We start from the raw sequence: 23,657 nt of genomic DNA on the forward strand, positions 1-23,657 counted from the left end.
AAATGGGAATTCAGCCACCAGACACCTTTTCAAGACTGAGGCGTGTCAGGGTATTTTACCCTGCCTGAGACAACCTGAGCCAGGATTTTTGTTGTAAGCCGTTTGTAGTCGAACGCTTACACGGGGAAGAGTGATGATAATTGACTTGTTAGGTTAACGGGGCTTTTTTTAGGGTTTCTAATAAGTTGCCAGCGAGAGCCATTTTGAAGCGAGCAGCGGTAGGACACCCTCACTGAATCATGTTGAAGTGCTTACTTGAACTGAAAAAAAGCAGAGCCCGGCGAAGGAATTCCTGCCAGCGAGCCTTCGGGATTTTTTTCTCAGGGAAAAACCAGTGCAAAAACGTCCTTCTCCGCACAGCGTTGGTTCCTGCATGTCATTAATCCTCCCCGTCTCCTATCCGTCTCCCCCTCCCCAGAAGTGACCGCGATGCTGATACGTACCAGATGGCACGGGATCGGGGCACTTGGAGATGTTGGGAGCTGCACGGAAATAGGGCTGCTCGGGTACCGGGAGGTGCTGTGAGAATCGGGGAGGGAGGACACGTATTTTATAGTGTACAAACCAACAGGCTCTGGTTTTGTCTGATTATCATTGAACCCTACAAAAAATGAGGGTTTTTTAGGGTACCCTGCTTTCACTCCATGCCAATCCTCTGATGTAGCACGGTTTTTTATGTCTAGAAACATTCCACTACATATCTAGCTTATGTTTCTGAGCAGGCTATGGATTTTTTGATCCTTTTGGAAGATGTTGTAGCTCAGTTGGGCTCTCTGTGATGTGGCAAGCCTCCTCTATCGCGTCGCTGTGTTTAGACACCCTTCGCATAGGAATCGCTTCCTCGTGCACGAGCAATTCCTCCAGGAACTCTAAGCTTCAGTTCCTTGATGGTGAAGTCTTACAAACGTTATCACACGGTGTTAGAGTCTGCAGAGAGATGGGAGCTCTCTGAAGATCCACTCTGGATTTCCGCGGTGTTTGGTGGCAGATTGTTCTGGACTGGATCTTCTCGGGCACGGGCGCTTGTGCAGGGCCCCATTCTTCATGCTGTCAGCCACATCCAGCTCCTTTCGGGCACGCTGCTGTTTCCAGAAGCATTTCTCTGCTCGGGGAGCACATCTGCAGGTGAGGACGTGGGCTTTGGTCCCGTGTGGCACAGGGACAACCTTGGCACCTCGGCCACCTGCAGCACCGGGGAGTCACCAGCTGCATCATCCCGTCCCCTCCAGGCACAGCCAGCAGCACCAGGACTCTCCAACCATGAACCACTGCACGTGGACTTGGACCAAAGTCTCCACTTGCCTATTTCATCCCGTTTTCCCCTGCCACCCTCACGTGTTGGGCACTTTTGGGATCATCCCCAGAGGTGGCACGGGGCAGCCCCTTAAACGTGGCTGTTGTAAGGCTGGTTTTGGGAACCCACTGCTATGGAGCAAAGGAGCTATCTCCAACTCCAAGCCTTCCAGCAGAAGCTGCACAGCAAAAAAAAATAAAAAAATAAAATCACAAACAGAGCAAAGGCTGCATTTAAAAAACTCCTTAGTTAAGAGGAAGTCCCTTCTTTCCTTGATTTTTTTTGTGCCTCGCACTTGTTCAGTTGAATCGCTTTTTATCCACGTTTCCCCGACCGTGAGGAAACGAAATATTTTCATTCTCCTGAAGCTTTAGAAAAAACACTGAGAACTGTGCCGTTGATGGCGAAATCATTCACTGCAAATGCGAAAGCCGGGATCGTTAATGCAGACAAGTAGCTAACCTTTCGTGATAATCAAGCGGCGGTGTAATCATCTGAGTCATCGTGCATAATGGTGAATAAAGGCAGGGGAAGAAGCAAACATACAAGAGTAAATGTGGGGAAAACGAGCTCAAAAGTTACAAATCTTTTTTTTTTTTTCTCCTGCTCACCTGGAAGAGGAAAAGGAGCGAAAAAGAAATTGGAAATCCGTGCTGTCAGAGCCTCAGGCATGGTTAAGAGCGCTTTTTTTCAGCTGGGTGTCCACGAAGTGCTGCTGGAACTTGGGAAGTTCCTGCTGTTGTGCTGCTATTACATTCAATCCCCCCCCCCAAAAAAAAAAATTGGGAAAAATTTCTCCAGAAAGCTTTAAGCCTAAAGAGCGATTTTAAATAATGCAGATGAAGAGAGAGTGAAAAAAATAAAATAATAATAATAATAAAAAAAAAAGTAGAGAACTGCTCCTGATGACATTCATGCACGAGGGCTGGTTGAACATGAAAAATGATTTGATGATACCTGCAAGTGTTTTTTTCGAGGAAAAGGTCAGAGTCGAAAGCAAAGTGCTGAGCACCGCACGCAGCCGTCTGAAGGTGCTGCCCTGGAAGGCAGAAGGAACGAGCCAAAAAAGGTTATTTGCCATCAAGATGGAGCAAAGAAAACAACCAGAGGAAAATCTCTCCTGCTCCATGCTCGTGAGCGTTCCCCAAAAAACAAAACTCTGTGAGAAATAAAATCTCGCTGCGAGAAGCTCCTTTGTTCCCTCCAAGCCCAAATTTTTCTGTAAATACTTTGAAGAATGACGCTTGGTTGAGCAAAAAGGAAAACAGTACCTGAGCTCGAAAACATCCTCGGTGGAACCTGAGGAAATTGTTGCTCTGTGTTTGCCATCAATGGTTTGCAATTTACACTTGGCATTAGCGAGGAATACTGGACGTAAACGACACACAGAAGATTTTTCAGAGAGCTGCCAAATTTCCAAAAGCCAAAGAAAGGAGTATTTGTAGGAATTGGACAGATTACGAACAGATGCCCTGATAGTCACATGATAAGTGGAAATTTAGTTTCATAATTTGATTAAAAGCAGAGGATAGAAATCACAGAAGGAAGTAACCAAGAAATGATTCAGATGTCTATGCGGCATGACTTAGTTAACTTGACTTAAGTGAAAATTCATAAAGCGAGGGGAGGGCACGGAGAAGGAGCTGCGACCTGGCTGAGGAGGAGATGCACTGCGGCACCCTGCGAGCTTGCGAGAGGAAAAAGAAAACAGAGCAGTCGCAGTTCGAAATCGGGCGTGTTGAAAAAAAAAAAGAAGAAAAAAAAAAAAAGACCTCCTGTTCCTCTGTTTCGGCATGAATTAATGTGATTTCATCAAATTTAGGTTGCTTGGGGTGCACTGGGTGGGGAGAAGGCCAAGCGAGGTGGTGGAGGCGCGGGTAGCCGGCGGGGGAATGGCCTTGGCCACGTTCCCTTGGGCTGGTGTTTGGTGGGAGCACCCCAAATTGTGCTGTGGGGCTCCAGCACTGAGGGTGACTGCATCCATCTCGGCTTGAGCTCTTTTTTTCTGGAGGAAAACGTAATTTGGTGGCAGAGAAACCCCATAACGTGCGGGCCCCCTGATATATAGAGGCTGTAGGGTGCGCAGAGGTGGTGGGAACGGGGAAAGCAAAAAGGTTTTGGTCTTCAAGGGTGCACGGCCTTGTGATGCGAGGGGTGCTGGAACAGCAGGGAAGTGGCAGGGCTCTTCTTCTTGGCTGAAGTGCCCGAATTCTTCTCGTCCATGGGAAGTTTATTGCAAAAGGGGTTTGCTTTTCGATCGATGCGTTTTCCCGTGCGGAGCGGGGACCATCTGTCCCGCAGCCCCCATCCCTCCGCCGGGCTGGGGAGCGGCGAGCGGGGCTGCAGCTGTGCGCGGGGACGCTCGGCCCTGAGCGCCGCGCACAATCGCTTGGCAGCCGTTCAGAAAAGGAGCTTAATCTCTCCTCCTCTAAGCCCGTTTTTCTCTTCCCTGCGACGTCCCCGCGATGGCGCGTTTGATACCGGATCACGATGCGGCGTGGCGACGGCAAAAAAAAAAAATAAATACAAAAATCTATCCAGGTTGTCAGCAAAAAAAATAATAAAAAAGGCCCTTTCTGAAATCTTTTTTCCTGCTCAGCTTTATCATTTTATCAGAGGATTTGGGATTACGGGCTTCAAGGATCTTTACCTTTAAGCTGAACTGATGTGCTGTTAGCGAACGGCAGCGCTTTGCCGTACCCTACCCTCACCTGCTTCTACAATAAAGGGAGTAGAAAACAATTTTTAGAAATCTGTTTCCTACCTACACGGGTCTGAAGGAGGAATTTAAGCAAAACGCTTGTTGGCATTCGTGTGATTTTGGTTGGAGGAGCAAAACTCCAGGTTGGTAATGGAGCAAGGTTTGTGTTTCTCCAGGAGGGGTAATATCGCATCCATATGGATCTTCCTTTGCGCGCATTTCCTCCCCATCCAGCTTTCAGTCTTTGTCTAGTTATTCAAATTTGGGAGGCAGGACTCACTCGTTAGTGACTTCTTTTACAGATTACCAGAAAGAAGACAGGATTGCGTGGAGCAACGGCAAAAACATTGCACTTGATGAAAAACACAGCCGCGTGCCTCCGTGCCATCTTGCTCTGTTGCGTTTCTTTTCTTCTGGGGTTGGGTTTCGCTTCAACCAACCATCCGACTGGCAAACCCCGCGCGTTATTCGCTTTGTTTATGATAAAACAAACAGGCTGACAACTGTCCAGGTCCGCGAGCATCCGCCGGCAGGATTTGTACAGCTCGAGGGTTCGGAGCGTTTGGTGGCTCACCGGTTGCACCCAAAGACACGCCGCTTCCCCTACGTCGAGCACATCCACGTGGCGAGCCCCTCTGTAAAAAGTCTTCAAGGGACTTTGACCGACGTAACATTTTGGGGTTAAGCTCATCTTTTCTTAGTGGTAAATACAAACTTTGATGCCCAATAATTCACGCCGCGCCTGAGACCCAACTGGGAGCAAACGCAAGCTCCAAAAGCTACGTGATCTATGGCACCATGGCTTGCAAACGTTTCATCTTTCTCTTTGTTGCAGGCCATTAGCAGTGTGACACGGAGGCTGAGCAGTAATAAATGCCCATTGTTCCTTCTAGGAGCATCTCGGAATAAGTACAGATATGTTTTTTAGCCGAGTTTTCCTCCCTGGAGCGCTCGCAAGGTCCCCTTAAGCGCACAAACCCACCTCTTTTTGCAGCCTGTGCCAGACAAAGGAGGGCGCTTGGGTGGTTGGGGCTATTTGGGGGTTCGGGTTCTTTTTGGGACCAAATGAAGAAATCAGCGACACTCAGGATGGGAAATTTGGGAGATGTGTTTGAGAAAACCCAGTCTTTGTGGCAGCGAGAGCTTCTTGTAGCCGAGCTCCTGTGCCGAAATTGTTGGGAGGCGGACACGTAGCGTGAGCCGGGAGCGGGCTCCGCACGGGCGCTTGCGTGCGCCCAGCCTGGCCGTGGGGAGCCCCGAGGGCACCCCCATGGGTGCCAGCTCCAGCCGCAGGTCCTTGAGCCCGTCCAGCCCATCCATCGTCCTCATTTCAGCACCTACCTGCTAGGTCAAGAGGAAGGAATAGTCATTGTGAAGTGCAACTAGTGGCAACGAGAAGCATTCGATCGGGTGGCAAACAAAAGGCGGGCAGCCCGTCGGACCGGGGCATCTGTTTATTCCTCGTGTAATAACGCAAATTTGGGATCTTTTATTTTTTGTTTGTTTGTTTGCTTTTTTCCCCGTAGAAACCTCTGCATCTTTTTTTCTAGAGAGAAATGTTTGGATGAAAAAACAAAAACAACATAGGGTATGTGTGTGTTTTCTGCTCCCGGAGTGAATCTTGTTTAAGCTCCAATAGTTTGCAAACGCTGTCTTAGAGACTTTTTTTTTTTAAATCAAATTAAATCTAGTAGGCTGGGTATAGGAATTTATACAGCTGATGGCTGTAAGTCTTTCAGACTCCCCGACATATGGATAAACCATGCACAGATTTAGCAGGTCTGTCTTTATGTTAAAACGTATACGTGATAAAAATATATGACTGAATCGGATTTTTGTGGTTAGCACTGTTTCATTCTGAAATGCTCCGAGACATTCAATAAAATCCCGTGTATTTGCAGAGGATATTCACAATGAATTGATAACCTTTTTTTTTTTTTGTATATATATATATATTTTTTTTTTTTTCCCCAAAGAGTTTTTGCATATATTTCTTTGCCATTATGCAATAGGCTCGCAACCATTTTTGTGCCGGTGCAGGTGCTGTTTATTCCGAGGAGCGGAGGCATTGCAGGTGTATATTAGGCAGGAGCTGAGCGTCAAGATATTAGCCCAAAGTACGCTTCTCCCTGGCGTGCCTGCATTTTTTTGAGGTCTTTGAGGGGTCTGCGAAGCCAAACGCTGGACTGCACGCCAAGAAGGGGGTCGGGGCCGCGTCCGTCGGGCGTCGCTTGCCCATACCTCGGCGGCGATTTTCCTGTAGCTGCTCCAAAAAAAAAAAGAAAAAAAGAAAAAAAAAAGGAGTAATATAGTTTTCGTGCAGCAAAAGTTCTCTCCGAATGTTTTTAGACGGGTAGGAAAGGCAGAAGGATGTTTTAATTTCTGATTTTCCAGCTCATGGCTCATATTTGACCAACTGCTTTCAGCAGAAGACATGCCACTTTGTTGAGCTATTTAGGAATCAAAAAGACTGTCTTAATTTAAAACAAGGAGCCTTTGTTTTAGTTGGTGACTGCCTTGTGAAATTTTTCAGTTCTCAGCGGGTTAACCAGGGAACAGGGGCAGAGTCATAATTGGCCTATTTAGAGTATTTTGCATGTGAATAGTGTGTTAGTGAAGCATTACTAAGTCTGTTGTGAGTGACATGGTGATTAGAATTTAGATTAGGGAAAACACATTCTGTACTTTATCAAGTACAGTAATTAGTTCAGTCAGTAAAAGTTGATTACAAGTAACGATAAAGTTAGATTTTTGGTGCTTAATTTTAAAATTTCTTTATTAAATGGTAAATTTGTTCTTAATATAAATGGTGGGATCTACACCTGTTTTATTGCGTATCAGAATAATTAAAAGAACAATGTGCTCAATGCAGAGTATAATCAGGGGATTTATATATTATGGGTAAGTTTCCGTGTAGTTTATAGCAAATAGAACATTACTCAGGAAATTGTTCTTCTGCCGGAGCCTCTTGGAGATGTGTAATTTCTCTGGCGGCGGCGGTCAGATAACGTTTGCCGCTCTCGCAGGGCAGCCGGGCTCCGTTCGTAGCCGGGGAAATGTCGTGCTTGCCGGGATGCTTCTCGTTAGTTAATGGGAGAGGCAGAAAATGGATCTAGTGCAAGTCCTTTGCTGCTGCTGCTAGTGCGGCTGCCGTACAATAGCCTTAATTGTTTGGGATTTTCGGAGGTGCTTTTTGTTGGTTTGTTTTTTTTTTTGTTTTTTTTTCTGATGGCATTGCAAAAAAATCTGATTAACGCACCGCTCCCGCTCGATGCACAGCCTGCCGTGTAGGTTTTCGCCTTGCACACCGCGATCCGTTTAGGACTTTCGCCTTCCGTGGGGACAATGAGGCTGCTTCATGCGCTCCGAACCAACCGCACTGTCAACAGCAGGATTTTTTTTTTTTTTTTCCCTTCCCTTCAGTTTTATGATGGCTAAATCTGTCTCGCGTGCAGCGAGGAGACTAAATGGCTCCCAAACACGTCGCTGCACCGAGCTCCCAAAGTTTTGCAAACACTGATTGCGCTCGACTAAGTCGGCACTAAGTCTCCTTTAAATGTAAAGAATCGGATTTGAAATTCATTCCTTTGCGCTTTTCCCGGGGAAAGGAAAGATGCGAAGCTGGAAATTTTGGCGCTGTCGCCTTTAAAATGTTGGCAGGTCCTGCTTTCAGGGTTCCGGGTGCTTAGGAAGGCTGCTTTGCTGTGTTATTTTTAGGGGTGAGAAATAGCTAATGATGGGGGGAAGGCAGCTCGCACATGCACGCGCGCACACGTGTGTGTTTTTTCGTCTTTTAGCAAAGTCTCCTGGGAGGGGAGATGGACATCGGCAACCCCGGGGCGCTCTCCCCCAGCAAGCCGGGCTCCCAGTACTACCAGTACTCCAGCAATAACCCCCGCCGGAGGCCTCTGCACAGCACCTCCATGGGTGAGTGACTTCGTGCTCGGCGCTTTTGCCCCGTTTCCACGCACCGGGAGCGCTTCGGGCCCCGCGCGAGGGCGCGGGGAGGTGAGCGCAGCGCAGCCGCCGCCGCTCCTCTTTGTGGGGCACGCGAGGAGCCTTCGAAAGTCGCTTGCTCAAAGCAGACCCGCGCCAGGCGAAAACAAAGGCCCCGGGGCTGGAGGTGGAAATATGAGGGGTGGGCAGGAGGCTGGCACCCCTCCGCCATGCCCACGCCGCTGGGAGTGGGGAGGGAGAGGCGGGCAGGGTGATTAGCTGGCTCGCTCTTTACAAAACCTCGCTGGCAAAAGAAAAAAAGAAAAAAAAAAAAAGTCTTGATGAAGACACCGTTTTATCTTTTTATTTATTTTTATTTTTTTTTTTGCAGAAGTACAAACAAAGAAAGTTCGGAAAGTTCCTCCAGGTTTGCCGTCCTCAGTAAGTACCGCGCGCGCCCGCCCGCCGCGCCGTCACTTTGCTGGGGGGAAGGCAGGCACGGGCACTCGTAGCGCGTGGCACAGGTTGTGGGCAAGGTGAGGAGAGGCACGGATCCTCGTTGTATGGCCTCGTCCGGCCTCAGTGACACCTTGGGGACGAGCGTGCGTGGGTCACGTTGAACTCTGAGAGGCAGAAGCGCCGAGCCGCCGCGCGCCTGGTGGGCCGGGCGCGAGCTTCACGTGCCGGCCGGCGGCGCTGTCGCTGCGAGGCTGATTTATGGGTTCGTGGAGCGAGGTGCACGGGGAGCGTCCCCAAGAGCTGACCCTGCTCTCAGCCCACCCCGAGGTTTCCCTCCCGCGCCAGGGCAGCGGGCGGCCGTACCTGCAGCGGGCGCTGCTGGGCTGGCACCAGGTGGCCGCCAGCGGGAGCCAGCTGCTGCCGGGGCGCTGGGGGATGCTCAGGGCATAATGAGAGAGCTGCTAATTACCCAGGGCTTGCCCAGGTATCTGCAAGCATCTCGCTGCTACCTCTTTGTGAGGAGGACCGTGGACGCCGTCCATATAAACTGCGCTGATTTTGCAGCGTTTGTCTCGAAACCCTGGCACCGCGCGGCCGGGACTGGGTGTTTCTGTGTGGCTGGGTGAAGCCCTTTGTCTCCCGACCCACACAACTGGCCGACCACTTTGCAGTTTTCCTTGACGGGGTAAAACCTTTGTGGTTTGTTTGTTTTTTTGCTGAAAAAGCCGTACTACGGTCAACCGCATCTTTTTAGAACGTTTACTTTAAAAACCATTACTATATATAAAAAATAGTGATTTTAAAAGAAGCGATAGGACATTGCAGTAAATGAAACATCGAGTAGTGCTTTGAATTTCATTCTAGTTACCATTACATTTCATTCTAGTATTTTTAGTCTATTTTTCCTCTCCCCCATGGCTTTAAAAATGCATAATGCGTATTTTCCTATCAGTATCTGCAAACAGAGAAGAAAGCACTAATGAGGGGAGAGCGTCCTTTTCATACTTGATAACTGTGGTTGCTTTATCTGTAAATCTGGTTATTAGGAGGAGCCGAGTGGCAATCAATCCTGCAGCATATATAACAAATTGACATATTAATCTCAGATGGGTTTTCTGTTTTTGCCGTAAATCCACCTAAATTTGCAGTTTGCAAACCAGCATACTTTGAAAGCCTCAGTCAGTGCAGTGAATGGGCTAAGCGGTAGTTTCAGGACCGGTCACTTTATAAATAAAAAAAAAAAAGCAATTTAAAAGAGAAAAACACATACGAAGATCCTAATTTAATTGCAATTTAATAATTGATTATTGTAAGCTTTATCATAGTGAACAATACAAGCGTAAATCTATTGATAGTTGCTGAAATATGGAAATTCTCGAGCGAAAGGTTCCAGCGAAGTCGTGATACTGGCTTGTTTTAATTAAAACCAAGTTCCCACGTGCGTATTTTAAACGTCTTTCACGGTGTGTTTTTTGGGTTGGGTTTTTATTGGAGCCCTTTACAGCAACAGCTCATATCCCCCCCCACTCCCCAAGAAGGCTTTTACGGGCACCGTTACGCCTGAACTCAGGGGTGGATTTCATTGAGACGAAACTTTAGCTCTCCCTGCTTTCCCTGCCAGCCTCGCATGCTCTGGCCCTCACAGCTCTCCCCGGCTCAAGGCCAGCCCGTGGCACTGAGGATCGCCCGAGCCCGAGCTTTGTGAGCACTTAAAGATGCAGTGCCCTGGCTTGCTTTGTGCTCGCTCCGTCACCGCGTGCCAGACCGCTGCTTTTTCCTTTGCGCATCCTCGGGGACAAACGCCCACGTTTATTTTATGCTGTACAATATTTCTCAGCAGCGAGGTGACCATCTCAGGACGTTTGCCTGAATATTTTCGCGTCCGTGTTATAAAAGATACACTCTGTAGGACGGTACCCGCTGTCTGCTCTTGTTTTGAGCAGGAGAGATGACGCTGATGTTGGAAACGTCAGCATTCGGGGATGTAAAACTGCCGCAAAAGTTTTTTTTTATGGATTGCTTCTTGCTTCCGAAGAATGAAACGCGATTTGTGTTTGTCACAGATTAGTCTCAAACGCGCGCTTCCTTTAATTTTGCCTGAATGCTGCTGTTGTGCAGAACGGAACCACTTCCACAGCTCGATACTCCTTAACTATTTTAACAGTATTGGTATTTTTCAGTCAATTATCCCCAAGTCGAATACACGAATAAAAAGTTGAAGTGCTTTTAAGGAGATGCACAATTTATGAGAAAATAAAACGCAGGAAGGTACGCCCCGATATTTTAATCGCCCATAGCTGTGTCTTCCCAGAATAAGGAAATTAATCTACAACGAGTCCAATAATGTGAATACGAGAATGGTTTGGCTCTGAACGAAATACAGCTTTGCCTGCGTGACCATACAGATACGTGTTTGAGTCTGGTCCTCTCTGTTATATCATGGATCATCCGTTTCCCCTGAAACAACGCACACCCAGGTGTCCCCACCAGCAGGAGCATCCGATAAAAGGTCAGGTTGTGTTCTGCCCATAGCTCGTGGCACGCCGACCGGCCAGGATTTATGATGCTGGATAAAGTATAGGCATTTATAAATTGCCTAACTGGCTGATAATACACTTAGTTGATAGGGTGGAAATATTGCCGTATTTCTCTTAAAATATGTATATTAACTTGTGCTCGGTGTGATTTATGCGGTGGATATGGAGATTAATGCAGCAGCGTTGGAGAGAGCAGTTATTGTTGATTAATTCATAAGTAGTCTTATAAAAATTTCAATGATAAATGGTAATAAATACGTGGTATCAGCTCCCCTTTATGATAAGAAATGGCTATGAGTTTTGCAAACAAAGTAAATTAAACTAGGGAGCTAATCAGCATGTAGAAACTACCGAGGAGCGGGTGGCACGAAGCCGATGCCGTCGGCCACGTGGGGTGGGTGCAGGTGGCTGTCCCCACGCCACCCCTTCCATTTCCCCAAATCGGGGCCCAAAAAGGGTGGCGAGCTTGGGGCATTTGGGGCTGAGCCCCCTGAAGGTGAGACAGTGACTTTACAGAGCAACCTCAGCAGCTACTTCATGAAGAGCTGTGCAGCCATTTGGTAAAATGCTCTGTGCAAGCAGCAGCTGCTGCCATCGCCGTTGTGCAATCAGACATCTCTCCTGTACGATTTTCTTCTCCCCTTAAACTTCATTCAAAGGTTTTGCTGTTGTTTTAACCATTAACCTGACGCCTTCACCCGCTTTGGCTGCCTCTGCACCTCTCACGGGCATCCCGGCTGCAGGAGGCAGGTCGCAGGCTGGAGAGCTCCAGCGGAGATAACTCATAGATAAAGATAACGCTGAAATTCGGCCTTCACAGGGAGCTTCTGGTGCTGGGATGGCAGTCAGCTGCGGGCATGGTGTGAGAGCTTGGTGGCTTTGCTCGGAGCTGGAGCATCGAATCGCAGGCAGGATGGCTGTGGGGTGGCGTGTGGCTGCCTTCTGCCGCACAACGGGGCCGCGGGGCTGGAGCAGCTCTGACAGAGCCCTCGAGCCCTGCAGGGGGCAGGCAGGCAGGCTGGCAGTGAAGCTTTCTGCGGCCTGAGGTGCTCTGCTTTGGGGCCAGGCTTCCCAGGGGTTAAAGCTTGTCGTTTCCTCCATCACTAGCCTTATTTCCTTTGGCCCAGTTGTCCTCTAGCAAGGAGTGCAGTCAGACACAGTCCTTATACTTCCTATTTCCCGTCTCCTTGGACACTCTTTTCCCTTACAAGCACACCAGGGGCTCTGTTTGATCCTTACAGCAGGCCTGGGAGCTGCTGCCCAAAGTGAAACCCCTGGAGCAAAATGCAAAGGGTTCAAAAAGGAAAGGGCAGGGAGTTATGGCTGAGCTGGGCTGGCATCCTCGTGATGGGGGGGAGCCTTGTGGTGTGGATACTACAGCCAGAATAAAGGGTGAGACAAGCTGAACATCATCCCAGTTGTGTTAAAGGAGAAAAGAGGAACCAAAAACCTGCTTTTGTTGAAGAACCAGCAGGTAAAATCCCCCAGCTTCACTTGTGGTGGCAGCAGCCTCCCTCTTCCATCTTAACTCGAGGTGTCCCCCTGGGCCGGAGCCATCTCGTTGCACTTGCTGGGGTGTATTTAGGAGCTTTGACCTTGCTGCCCAGACAGATAAGGAAGTGTATGACTCAGTCGTACGTCCTAAGGAAACACCTGCTTTGTTCCAAAAAGCAAGGAAGGAGAAACACTACGGGGATGCCACCTGGAGCTCTTCCACGGCTTTCTTCTGGGAGCCTTGGAGTAGCTGGGAGGCGAGGAAGCACCCTTTGTGCTGTTTGTGCAGGCTTTTCGCAGACTTCCTACCTCAAGCAAATAAAACACAACCGTAGGAATTTCCCTTCGACTTGATGGGGACTTGTCCAAAACAACCACGGTGTCCCCGACTGTCCCCGTGCCTCTGGCCGCCACCTGCAGTACCAGGAGATGGGCCAGCACCTCTGGGGCCCTGCCTTGGCCCCAGGTGCCTCAGAGCTTGCCAGGAGGACACCTCAAGGTCTTCCAGCTGCGGCCAGGCCTCCTGGGATGGAGCTGACCTTCCTGAAGTAGAAATCTGTGGAGATTTGGGGTCCCACGGGGAGCAGGCTGACAGCTCGGGGAGAGGGGCCTGAGGAGATAACAGGAGCCGAGAAGGGCAGGAGGCGGCCTGAGGAGGTAACAGGAGCCAAACTGGGCACTTTTGTGGAAATATTTCTGTGTAATTCAGCCACAAACCCATAAAACTACTTAAATTACTCTCAAGCAGTCAGGGAATGGGTTAAAAGAGCTCCTCTCACAAACCGCACCTGAAAGTGCTCGCTGACCCCACAGGGCTGCGGCGACATCTTGCAGGCCGAACGCTGTGGTGGTAGTGGTGGTGGTTTCAAATAGATGAAAATGCGGTGAAATGCAGATTAAAAATGCTTAGTTATTGGTTTCGGGTAAATCAGACAGGATATCTTAAATATGAGAAAGGGTCCGGGGAGAATGGTGTGATCGGGGTATTTTTCCGAGGCCTCGGCATTGCGGTGTATTTAAAGGCAAAACTTTTAGTGCAGGCTTCACACACTTAATTATCCTGGACTCAAAAAAAAAAATATATATATAAAAAAAATAAAAAATCCCATGCTGAATAGCTGTGGCCAGCTGGTGACAGAGGTGTGGGATTAGTGGGGTTTGGGGTTTAGCTTGAGCATAGACTCCCTCTTCAGAGTGCTGGAGGTAGTGCAGGAGGCGATTTTCCCTCATGGACATCACGCTTTGGCCAACGCATCCAGATGATCTCCGTGTGCCTTCAGAAAGGGCAAAACAGGGCAGAGAGCACTGGTTTTATGGCAGCTCTTGCCAAATCGCCGCTCCTGTGGAGCACCATTTATCCCTCACAGTGCCTGCAGCGGGGTTTGTAGGGTCGCCTGAGCGGGGTCCGCTGGTGGGACACCGGGCTCCGTGCTGGGGAGGAAACCCACCGCGTGTGCTGGAGCCTAACACCTTTCTCCCCCTCTGAACCACACACACATTTTTAATTTCACAATTAAAATTACCCAGACTTCTATTTTCCTCCTTTATACATCCATGCAATTTCTATTTCTTTCATTTTTTTTTTTTCATTTGGAAATTAAGGCGAGTTTCACAAGTGCAAAACTCAGCGCTTAATTTTTTTTTTCTGTTTGAATTCAAGGCTAATTGTTGGTAAAAAGCATTCGGAGATAAAAAAAAAAAATAAAAATCAAATCGCTCGCTGCAGCGATTTGATTTTGTAGCTTTTCTTTAAATATTATCTCTAGCTGGTGTTCATTACAAGCACTGCAGTGGCTTCAGATCTCTGATTAGCACAGTCCAGCGTCGAAGCAAAAAACATTTCAACCCTATCTTGTATCAAGCCTTTCCAAATCGGTTTTAGGGAAGGGCGGCTTCCTGGGCTGGGGGGGTTATTTATTTGATCTGCTTTAAGTTTTTCTTCCATTTTAGAAGTGATTGGGTCGGGGTGATGCGGCGTGCGGAGGGAGCAGTGCCGGAGTTATCTGGGGAAGTTGGAGATAATCTGCCAGGATTGAGACGTTTGCACTTTGACTCGTGGGCATTCGTTAACCCAGTCTGTGTATTTTATCAAAGAAACATTTATTTTTTTTGCTCCGGAGTAATTTTTTTGCCTTTACGCCGAAGCGGTAAACGTGCAAAAAAAAAAAATAAAAAAATCAGCATAAGCGAAAACAGAAAAAAAAATGGCATGGAGAGCTCCAATAACTATTAACGTTGTTAAATGCATAGCAAAGCTCCCCTGACAGTTTCTTGGCACAAAACCTAGGCGGCCTACAATGGCTGGTTGTTTTTTTATTGTTATTTTATTTTGAATGGCCTTCAGCGCGTTTCGACAGGCCAAACACGCGCTCCATGTCGGCACCCGAGCCGAGGGGACACGGCCGAGGGGACGCCGGGGCGCGGGGCCGTGCCCGCCGCTGCCTTCGGCTTTCTCACCCTTGGGCCTCCAGGAGGAGCAGGACGGGTGTCACATCAGCCAGACAAAACTGGCAGTGCCCCAAAACGGGCTTTTTTCAAGATCCCTGAGCCCACCCAAACACGGATGGGACACAAATAGGACACATATGGGACATGGACAGGACACCTCATGCTGGACGCATGGTGGGAGGCATCTCAGAGGCAGCACCCATGCAAGGCCATCCTCCCCGTGCTGTAAATAGTCAAAGGTACCCATTTTTGCATTTTTTGGGGGCAAATCCAGGCGATTTGCACGTTTCAGGTGCCCGCAAAGGCCCCTGAGGTGCGTGGTGCTCACGCATCGAAGCAGCCGAGCGGCGCCCATCAGCTCCGCAGCGAGCAGGCCGTCAGTAAAGTTGCAATTTTCGGCAGGATTTGCCTATTACCCAGGATTTGAGCCTGTTCCCAGACCACAGCATCTTCTCCCTGCCAAAGGCCAGGCCGCAAAGCGACGAGGAGAAGCCCAAGGGCTTTGGTGGGAGGCCAGGCACACCGCCACCGCTCCCCGGTGCCTGCCCCGGCCCGCGCCGTTGCCACCTGGTGGAGCGCAGAGGGTGCGGGTTTGCAGCTCGCTCCCATCTCACTCGGGCTCTTTTATTGCAAGCACACTTTGGCACCCGTGCGCTGGAGTCCTTAACCAAAAGGATCCTCTCGTTTGCTCTGCAACACCTCATTTCTCCGCTCACAGTTCATTTATGATTCTGATGAGAGTGTTTTTTCAGGAAACACACATTTCACTTTTTGACCTAGGAGCATCTGTTAGAATTTTTTTTAATACTACTTTGGCATTCTGGAAGTGTTAATGTCTTTCATATCTGTTTAATGCTATTTAGGGATATTTATGATCACCTCTTGGTTACTTGGGGTAAAGTGTGTTGCAATTTTTTTCAAACAGACAGGAAAGCATTCATATGAGGAAACAGATTGCTTTAAACATGTGCTTCCTGTGACAGTAAAAAGAACAAATTAGATTTAACACTGTGTAATGAATGCATAAATGTGTACGTTTAAGCTTTTAAAAGCCTTACATTCGGTTCTGGCCTAAACAAAAATCGGGAGGCACCTAGCGAGGAGCGACGCAGTCAATTTAACCACGTGCAGCCGAGTCTGGTTGCCTTTTGCGAGCGTTTTTGCTGCAGTTTCCCCTTCCAGCCTCGTGGTTTTCCCCTGAAATTGGGCAGGGTGGGCTCTGGCACTGCTGAAGCCTTGCTGTAGGGAGAGCTCATGGGGTCCAGGAGGGCTCCTGGAAGCCCTTAGGGGCCATCCTGCGTGTGTGACCCTCACCTCTTGTCGTCTCAGAGCCGTTTGGGTTCCAATAATGCCCCTAACCGAGGGTTTTCCAACCCCTGGCTGTCGCAGGGCTCTTGTAGGAGCGCTTTGAAATGCCTGCGTCTTGGTTGCCTCCCTGTTTTGCTTTGAAGATGCATCTGGAAAAGAATTAAAGGCGCTTTTCTGCCCGCCTTCACCCAATTAGTTCCCTCGCGCCCTTTATCTGCCGCCTTCCCAGAGCGTTTCTGAGACAGAAAACCTACCCAAGGTGAACAAGGAGCGGGGGCTTTTGTGTCGGAGGCACGGGGTGCAGGTGCCGTGGTCCCAGCCCAAATCCCAGTGGATTTGTAGCCAGCACCCAGCCGTCCACCGGCCGAGCAAAACGCCAGGACGGTGCCCAGCTCGTGCCGAGCCTGAATTTTTATTTATTTCATTATTTTATTTTATTTTTTTTTGCAGGCTGTGGGAGTTGGGTCTGGAACACAGTTTGTTTGATAATTAGTGCACATCTCCGCAGACTTGCCGAGGTTCCTGGGTAACCTTTGTGCCACCACGTTCGAGCACCAAATTAACACACCTTTTATCTTCCCCCGCTATTTTAAGTAAATATTTTTGAACCGTCTCCGTGCAACAGGTTTCCAAAGATTTAAAGTATGCCGCAGGTTTCCAAAAAACTTCATTTTTTCTTATATTTTAAATGTTCTGTTTGTGCAAAATTTTGAGAATCACCATAAGGGCTTCTTTGCATTTTTAATTTAGTAACTAACATATGAATAAATTTGCATATTAATTAGTTGCAGATTAAATCATGCATACATAATTGCCTCCTTACTGTGTTTAATGTTTGTCAAAATCTCCAGCCTGGTTTGATGGATGTCGTATGAAAGATTACAATTTGATGTACCCTTGGAAGTATTTACACCAATAATGCAGGATTCTTAATAGCAGAATTCGCGAGTTATATCCAGTTTCTAATAAACATGGGAGCTAGGTGCCTGTCCCTTTTGCCTAGATTTTTTTTTTTTTCCTTGCACCAAGTCATTTACTATTCATAATCATTAATGCATCTCCTAATTATACAGCATATGTCTGTTAACCCCTTCGGTGCCGATCCGGGGGGGCTGCAGCAGCCTGAATTTCTCGCCCGACCCGTGTCACTGGAGAGGCTGCTCCCGAATCGCTTCGCCCCCAGCTGCAGCCAGCACCTCGGCTTTTCCTGGCGGGTGATCTTTGGAGGAAGGAGTTTGAAACGCCAGGTGCCTTTTGCGGTTTCTTCCTCGGGCTGGAGGAAAGGAGCTGCGCTCGATTCGTGGCTGAAGGCTCCTCTGCTGGGGCTACTGCAGTAAAGCAGCAAGGGCGTTCCAAGAGCACAAATCATGCCTGAAAACACCGCGAAGCCCTGCCTGAAATCCCGCAGGGAAGAGCCCTGCTGGTGGCTGCACCCCTCCTGCTCGGGGACAGCTTCGCCCCCGCCAGGTCCGTGCCACCCATCTCCGGGGCGCAGAGGGGTTGTGCAGGGGCTTTCGGTTCAACCAGGCTTTTAAAAGATCAGGGCACAGTTGCCGACCTCCAGATTCGTGTTAAAAATCTTCCCCCGGCTCCCTGGCACGCCAAATTCAGCAGGCATTTGTAAACATGATGGGTTTGTGTTTGCTTCTCTTTTTATTTTATTTTTTTCCTGAGCTTGTACCTCTGCTCACATCGCACCTTCAGGTTTTGCCCACAGCGGCTACCAGGGCCTGAAACTAAAATTTTTAACAGAGTCCAAATTTTTATCTAATTACAGCATTTTTGGAATGAGGCTTTAGGGGAGAAAACACAAAAAAAGAAGCAACCCAAGCCCAGCAAACAGTGCAGGGCTCCTGATAAGATCCCAAGAGCTGGCTTACGCAGGATTTATCAGCCAGCAATTAGATTTTCTTCTTCATTTGGCTACGCCTTACCCACTTCTCAAGCTGCAGCAGTTTCCGAGGCCCTCCAAATAACCATATTTTGTTAGAGGAGCTGGCACCAGCATGTGTTAGGCATTTAAGTGTGAATTTGAGCAGTCGATGGGAATATGGCACAGTGTTAGGAAACAGAACCGCCAAAGTTGGATCTTGCTCCCCAGGCTCCTTGCTGCAGGGTTTTACTGGCGATTCCCTTCACCTCTCCGGGCCTCAGCTCCCTTCTTTTTGGCCGTCTTTGTTTCCCCGGGCTGTAACCCCTTCGGGCCAGGCTCTGGCTCTGTGGCAGAGGCTCCTCGGGAGGGCTGTGGGGTGAGGATGCATCTTCTAGCACAGCAGCTGGATCCTTACCACCGAAAGCACGCTTTCGAGTATGAATTAGGATTGCTGGAAAGCAAAGTTCACAGGGAAAGTGTCATTGCAGCGAGGGATTTCCTCTGTAATGTGCCTGCAGTTGGCTCGCTGCGCGTTTTAAGGGCGTGTATTTTGGGTGTAAATAACCAAAACTGCACAGTGGATGTAAAATACCCGACAGAGCCTCTGCGCGACCCCACGTGCTCGCAAAATCCCGCGCTTTGTTTCACAAGACCCAGCGTCGTGGCATCTTTAGCCCAACCGGTCACTTTGCAAGATGCATTTTAGCACGTTATTCGCTGTGAAAAGCCCGGTGAAACCAAAAGCACAAACAGCCGAAGGATCTCGAAGGATTTTACACGGTAAAAATAAAACGCAGAGTGCCCAAAGACCTCGCGGACCTCTCCTCTCATCACAGAAGAACACAAACTGCATAAGACTTACCCCTAATTATTCTTCCACACTGTGCAATTCGGGAAGAAACCACAAAAGCGTGTTCAAAAACCATTAGGGGACAAATCTACAAAAGGAAATAATGTGAGGTTGGGCCAAGCTCGGCAAACTGAGCCTGGCGCTGAGCGGGTGCGGCGTGCGCTGCGGTCTCAGGACCTGCCCCATGCACACCAAACCCCCCGTGCCATTTCAGGAGCTGCTTCGTTAGCATGTCCTCATTTAGCGAGCCATCCAAAACTTCACTCCTGAGCCCCATCACGGCCGTTGGGTCGTGGAAGAGCCACGCTCAGTGCCCGTGGTCCAGGAGCACGGCTCCGTGCTCGCGGCGGACGAGGAAGGTGAGGTCCCTGCACCTGCTGCCCGGGTGCCTCATCCCGCTGCCTTGAACGTCACTGTCACATCTCATCCAGCTGTGCTATCCGAAGGGTTAACAGCCAGTTGGAAAGCCGAATTCTTCCTGTTTAATGGGAAAATTGACGCTAAATGTTGCACAGAACATCTTTTGTTTGAAGATCTCCAAGAAAAGATGGATACCCGGCAGTTTCCCTCCTCCGGGCTATGTTCCTGGAAAAAAAAAAAAAAAAAAGAGAGAGACACACAAAACGATTTTATGCAAAGAGAGAAGAAAAAAGACCGTGAGAAACAAAAATGCTAGCGTTGGTTACAGCCTGGTCCAGCTGGTGCTGAGACCTGGGGCGGGTTCGGTGCCGGTGCTCGGATTCTGTACTGCTCGGGTCGTGTGAGCACCAGCACGGCAGAAACCAGCCACAGCGGTCCGAGATGCAGAGGGAACCATGCTAGGTGTGTGCTTTTGGGAATCCTGAGCCCTGGTCCTCCTTGTGGCACCAGGAAACTCTCTGGCTGGTGGGTGGAATCACTGAGGAACACTTTGGGGTCCTCAAATACCCATTATTCTGGTTTCTTTCATTAAATACCCATTATTCTGGATCCTTTCCTTAAATACCCGTTATTCTGGTTTCTTTCCTTAAATACTCCTTATTCTGGATCCTTTCCTTCTTTCTTTGAGCCTTAATGAAAGCCTTGCACTTGGTCCCACTTTCCTTCTTCTGAGCAGCCGGTGTCATGAGCTCCACTTTGGCCAGATCCAGACCCGAAGCCGCAGCTCTCACCGTGCCCTTTGCACCTCGCCGGCTCTTTTCCCAGAACAGGGTTCAAATCTGCTTCCATCCTAGTTCTTTGAGGTCTTCGGGACCAGCCACTTCCATCTCTGCGTGCGATGCCCCCGCTGGCAGCCCTCAACAAAACCAAACCGCTTTGCTCAGTGGGCAAAAGAAGAGTTATTCATTTCTTTCCTTTATTTCCAAACAATTTACGGGCACAAATTCACCCCAAACGCCTCCTACGGGCTCCTCACCCTCACCATTGGGTTCTGTGGGGACGTGGTGATGGGGTTTCACCATGCAAGCGCTCGTCCTCCTCCGAGGTGACAAGTGTCTAGGACCGGCGCGGCCCTAGGGATTGCAACCCCTGGCCCCTCCGAGCTTCCCTTCCCCGTCTATACAAAGGGAAATAGTGACAGAATAATATTTAGCTGCTAGATGGAGGGGCTGCGAGGCCTAACTATGTAACAGCTGAAAAGCCTTCCATATGGCAATGTGCAAGAAATGAGAAGCAGCGTTTCTCTCCCTCCGCAGATTCTTGTGGCAGAGTGGGAAAGAAGACGGCTTTGCAGGATCCCACATCTCTGCTCGGTCCTGCAGAGCATTTAGCAGAGAGCAGGCTAGTGAGAAAGGCTTTTGAATGCTTTGATCCGCTCTGTTCGCATTTTACCATGTAGACAAACTGCTGCATGTGACTTTTTTTTAAAAAAAGACCAAGTTTGGGTCGTAAAAATTAGCCATGTGGCCATTTGCATGGTGCCCACAAGTTTGTTTTTTTCTTTCACTTTTTTTTTTTTTTTTTTTTTTTTCCATCCCATTTACATCGACTCAACTCCATGGGGGCAGCACCAGGCACAGAGCCCCGGTGCTCACCCCATGGAAGGGGATTTGGGGAAAGGACTTCGGCATCTCCAGGCCTGGGCATGGCTCCGCAGCACTTTGTAGCCAGGGAACTTTCCGGAAATGCTCTCGGTTGTATTTAGCACTAATAACTCCAAGTATACAAACACTGAACTCTTGTATTGTTTTAAAAAAGAGTTGTGGGACATCATAACATATATAAATTCCCTCTCCGAGTCCTGGTACAAGTAGGTTTTTTATCGTTTATAAACCACTGAACCGATGTGGGGGAATATATATTGTTTTTAATGAAAATCGTTGTGTTATAGCATGTTTTCTGTTCCTAAATACCAAATATAAGATCAGGTTCTTGATTACCTTGTGCTTAAAACACGTCTTTAGCTTGTACATCCTGCTGATGGGGAACAGGTGACCAAGAACATAGGGGAACCTATTGGTAAGGGAATAGGAACAGTAGCTCCAACGCCGATGGCTACAGGTTGTATTTTACTCCACGAGCAGTGACTTCCCTCATAATCCAAACAGATTTGGTGGTGGTGAACTGTTCAGCACTCCTTGAAGTGTAAAAAACCATCACTCTGCTGATTTATTTTGCCAAATAACCCCACAGCAGGTTCCAGGCTGTAGGGCAGATCCAGGACATCTTGGATCTCGTATTGGGACAAATGGCAGCAAAATTCCCAAATATCCAAACCTCCCACCTCTTCATCCCCAGTGCCTTAGGGACGCATAGAAACGGTCGGAAATGATCCTTAAAACAATTTTCCTGTTAATTTCTGTGGTGAATCGTGAATCGAGGCCAGTGAGACGCTCCGGCCTGCAGTCAGTGCCGGCACTATTCCTGAAGGGCCTTGAAGCCCCAGTGCCACCTTACAGTCATTGCCAGGCCTCTTTACGGTGCCAGAGGGCTGTGGAGAAGCCATCACAGCACTGCGAACCTCAAAGGTTCAAATATCCCGAGTCAGCCGCCCCACCACCCACAAAAAAGACGAAATCATGAGGTTTTAAGGCCTGGGTTTGATGCCTCAGAGTCCCTATTTCCTAGATCTCCTCCCCGGCTATCAGCCTTCAAAACGTGCCGTCTGAGATCACCCTGCAGTTGGTGACTCCAGAAGCTTTGGCTTTCCAGAAGAGCTCACCAAAAGCTCTGAAAATGGAGAGAAAATGGTAAAAATTGGCAGCGGTGCCTCCGCGCGACGAGAAATCCTGGCCCATGTGTTTTACGTTTCTCCCTTGGCTTTTCGCAAGCGGCGGAGTCAAAAATAGCCCGGGTGGCAAAGGGATGTTTTAGATAGAGGGTTTTGTTCAAAATAGATTAGCTGTGAAGGAGGTTTCGATGCCGGAGGTTTCTTTCGTGAGGGGCATTTTGGGGAAAGTGGCAGAATAACCAGGCGGCCCCGCACGGCGGGGAGCGGGCCCACGCGCAGGCCGTTTTGGGGGTTTTGTGGTGTGATTAGCTCCGTGTGCTATCTGGTCAGTACTTTTGAGCTAAAAGGAAGAGAAGTTTGATGTTGGGACAATTAAATGTGGTTTTGTGAGGTGTCCCGTGGCTTTTGGTGGCAGTCTCGGCTTGTGGTGGGGCTGCAGGCCTCTGCCACAGCACCCGCCCCAGCCCTTCACCTCGTGATTTTGGCAGCACAAGGACAGGGAGGGTGTGATGATAGCACCGAATCAGTCACCTCTGAAAGAGCAATTTGTGTAGGAACTCCTCTGGCTCCGGCAGATGTGCCTGCCTGACATTTGAAGTCCATAAAAACGTGCAGAGAAGGAGCTTGGGAGGAGCGGCGCTCACGGTGATACCTACGGGTGGCAGCTGGCTGACCACTGCCGCCTGGAAATCAGCTCGAAAACACGGCCTTACTGAAACAACGGTGCCCAAAATTCCCGTGTGGCAGGCTCAGGTGCTGCCCAGCTCAGCTCCAAGCCCTCTGTCCCCTCGGTGGGACAAACAGCTCGGTTTGGGTCTGGGACCACGCGTCCCCTCAGCCTCCAGGCCTAGAAACGAGGCTTTTGTAGGGTGGAGGGGTCGATTAGGGGTGCCATCGGTAGGCAGCCCTATAAAAGCAGATGCATCCACATTTGGCTGGTGGAAAGTAGCTTCTCAGAGCCGGTGGCTTTTAGGATCTGATTTATTCATACGGCATCTGTACAATCAGGCAGTTGTGCTGCTTGCTGTCTGCGGCACACGAGGATCTGAGCACGAACCTCCTCCTGGGGAGAGGGGGGAATGTCAATGCCCAGAGCAAAAAGAGACACCCACAAATCACTGCCCGGGGTGCTCAGCAGGTTCATCTCCAGCGGATTTGGGATCCCCCAAACCCAAGGCCAGAATAAATAGGGACGCCAAATAAACCCCAATGCAGCTTGGGGTTTATTTGGCGTCCCTCTGTGGTTTTGGCTGTGTACCTACCGGTCAGCTCCATGCACATCCCTCTCTGAGCTCTGCCGGTGATTTTAAGAAACCTTGAGCTCAGAGCTGGCATCCTATAAAATGGACCTGGCTTTGTGGAGAAGAGCTGCAGTCGGCTTTCGTTTTGTTTTCTTTAAGGGGAGGAGCTGGTTGGGAAAGGCCATCGGGGCAGCAGCTGGGGTGCCTTCATGGGACCTCTCCGCTGAGATCCTGGGCACTGATTTGGGGCAAAAAAGGCCCAGCTTGGCAAAATTCCCTTCCCCTTCAGCCGTCGCATCTGGGGATGCGGAGCCACTTGTAGGGTCCGTTTTAATAACGACACTCAAGGATTTGTGTAAGAAGGA

At 49.1% G+C, this 23,657-nt stretch overlaps 1 protein-coding gene across 20 annotated transcripts in view; it reads left to right on the forward strand.

Annotated features, from left to right (window-relative positions):
- The window catches only part of TCF4 (transcription factor 4), a 173,959-nt gene that overhangs the window by 97,793 nt on the left and 52,509 nt on the right, over window positions 1-23,657 (forward strand). For 17 of the 20 annotated variants that reach the window (XM_038171399.2, XM_038171398.2, XM_038171403.2 and 14 more), the window contains 2 exons: window positions 7,793-7,922; window positions 8,323-8,372. The exons of the other annotated variants lie outside the window; for them this stretch is intronic. In XM_038171399.2, the coding sequence (XP_038027327.1) occupies window positions 7,793-7,922; window positions 8,323-8,372 (180 nt within the window). The remainder of the gene's footprint in view (window positions 1-7,792; window positions 7,923-8,322; window positions 8,373-23,657) is intronic. 20 annotated transcript variants of the gene reach the window in all.

Source organism: Anas platyrhynchos, chromosome Z (genome assembly GCF_047663525.1).
Source record: "Anas platyrhynchos isolate ZD024472 breed Pekin duck chromosome Z, IASCAAS_PekinDuck_T2T, whole genome shotgun sequence".
Taxonomy (NCBI): domain Eukaryota; kingdom Metazoa; phylum Chordata; class Aves; order Anseriformes; family Anatidae; genus Anas; species Anas platyrhynchos.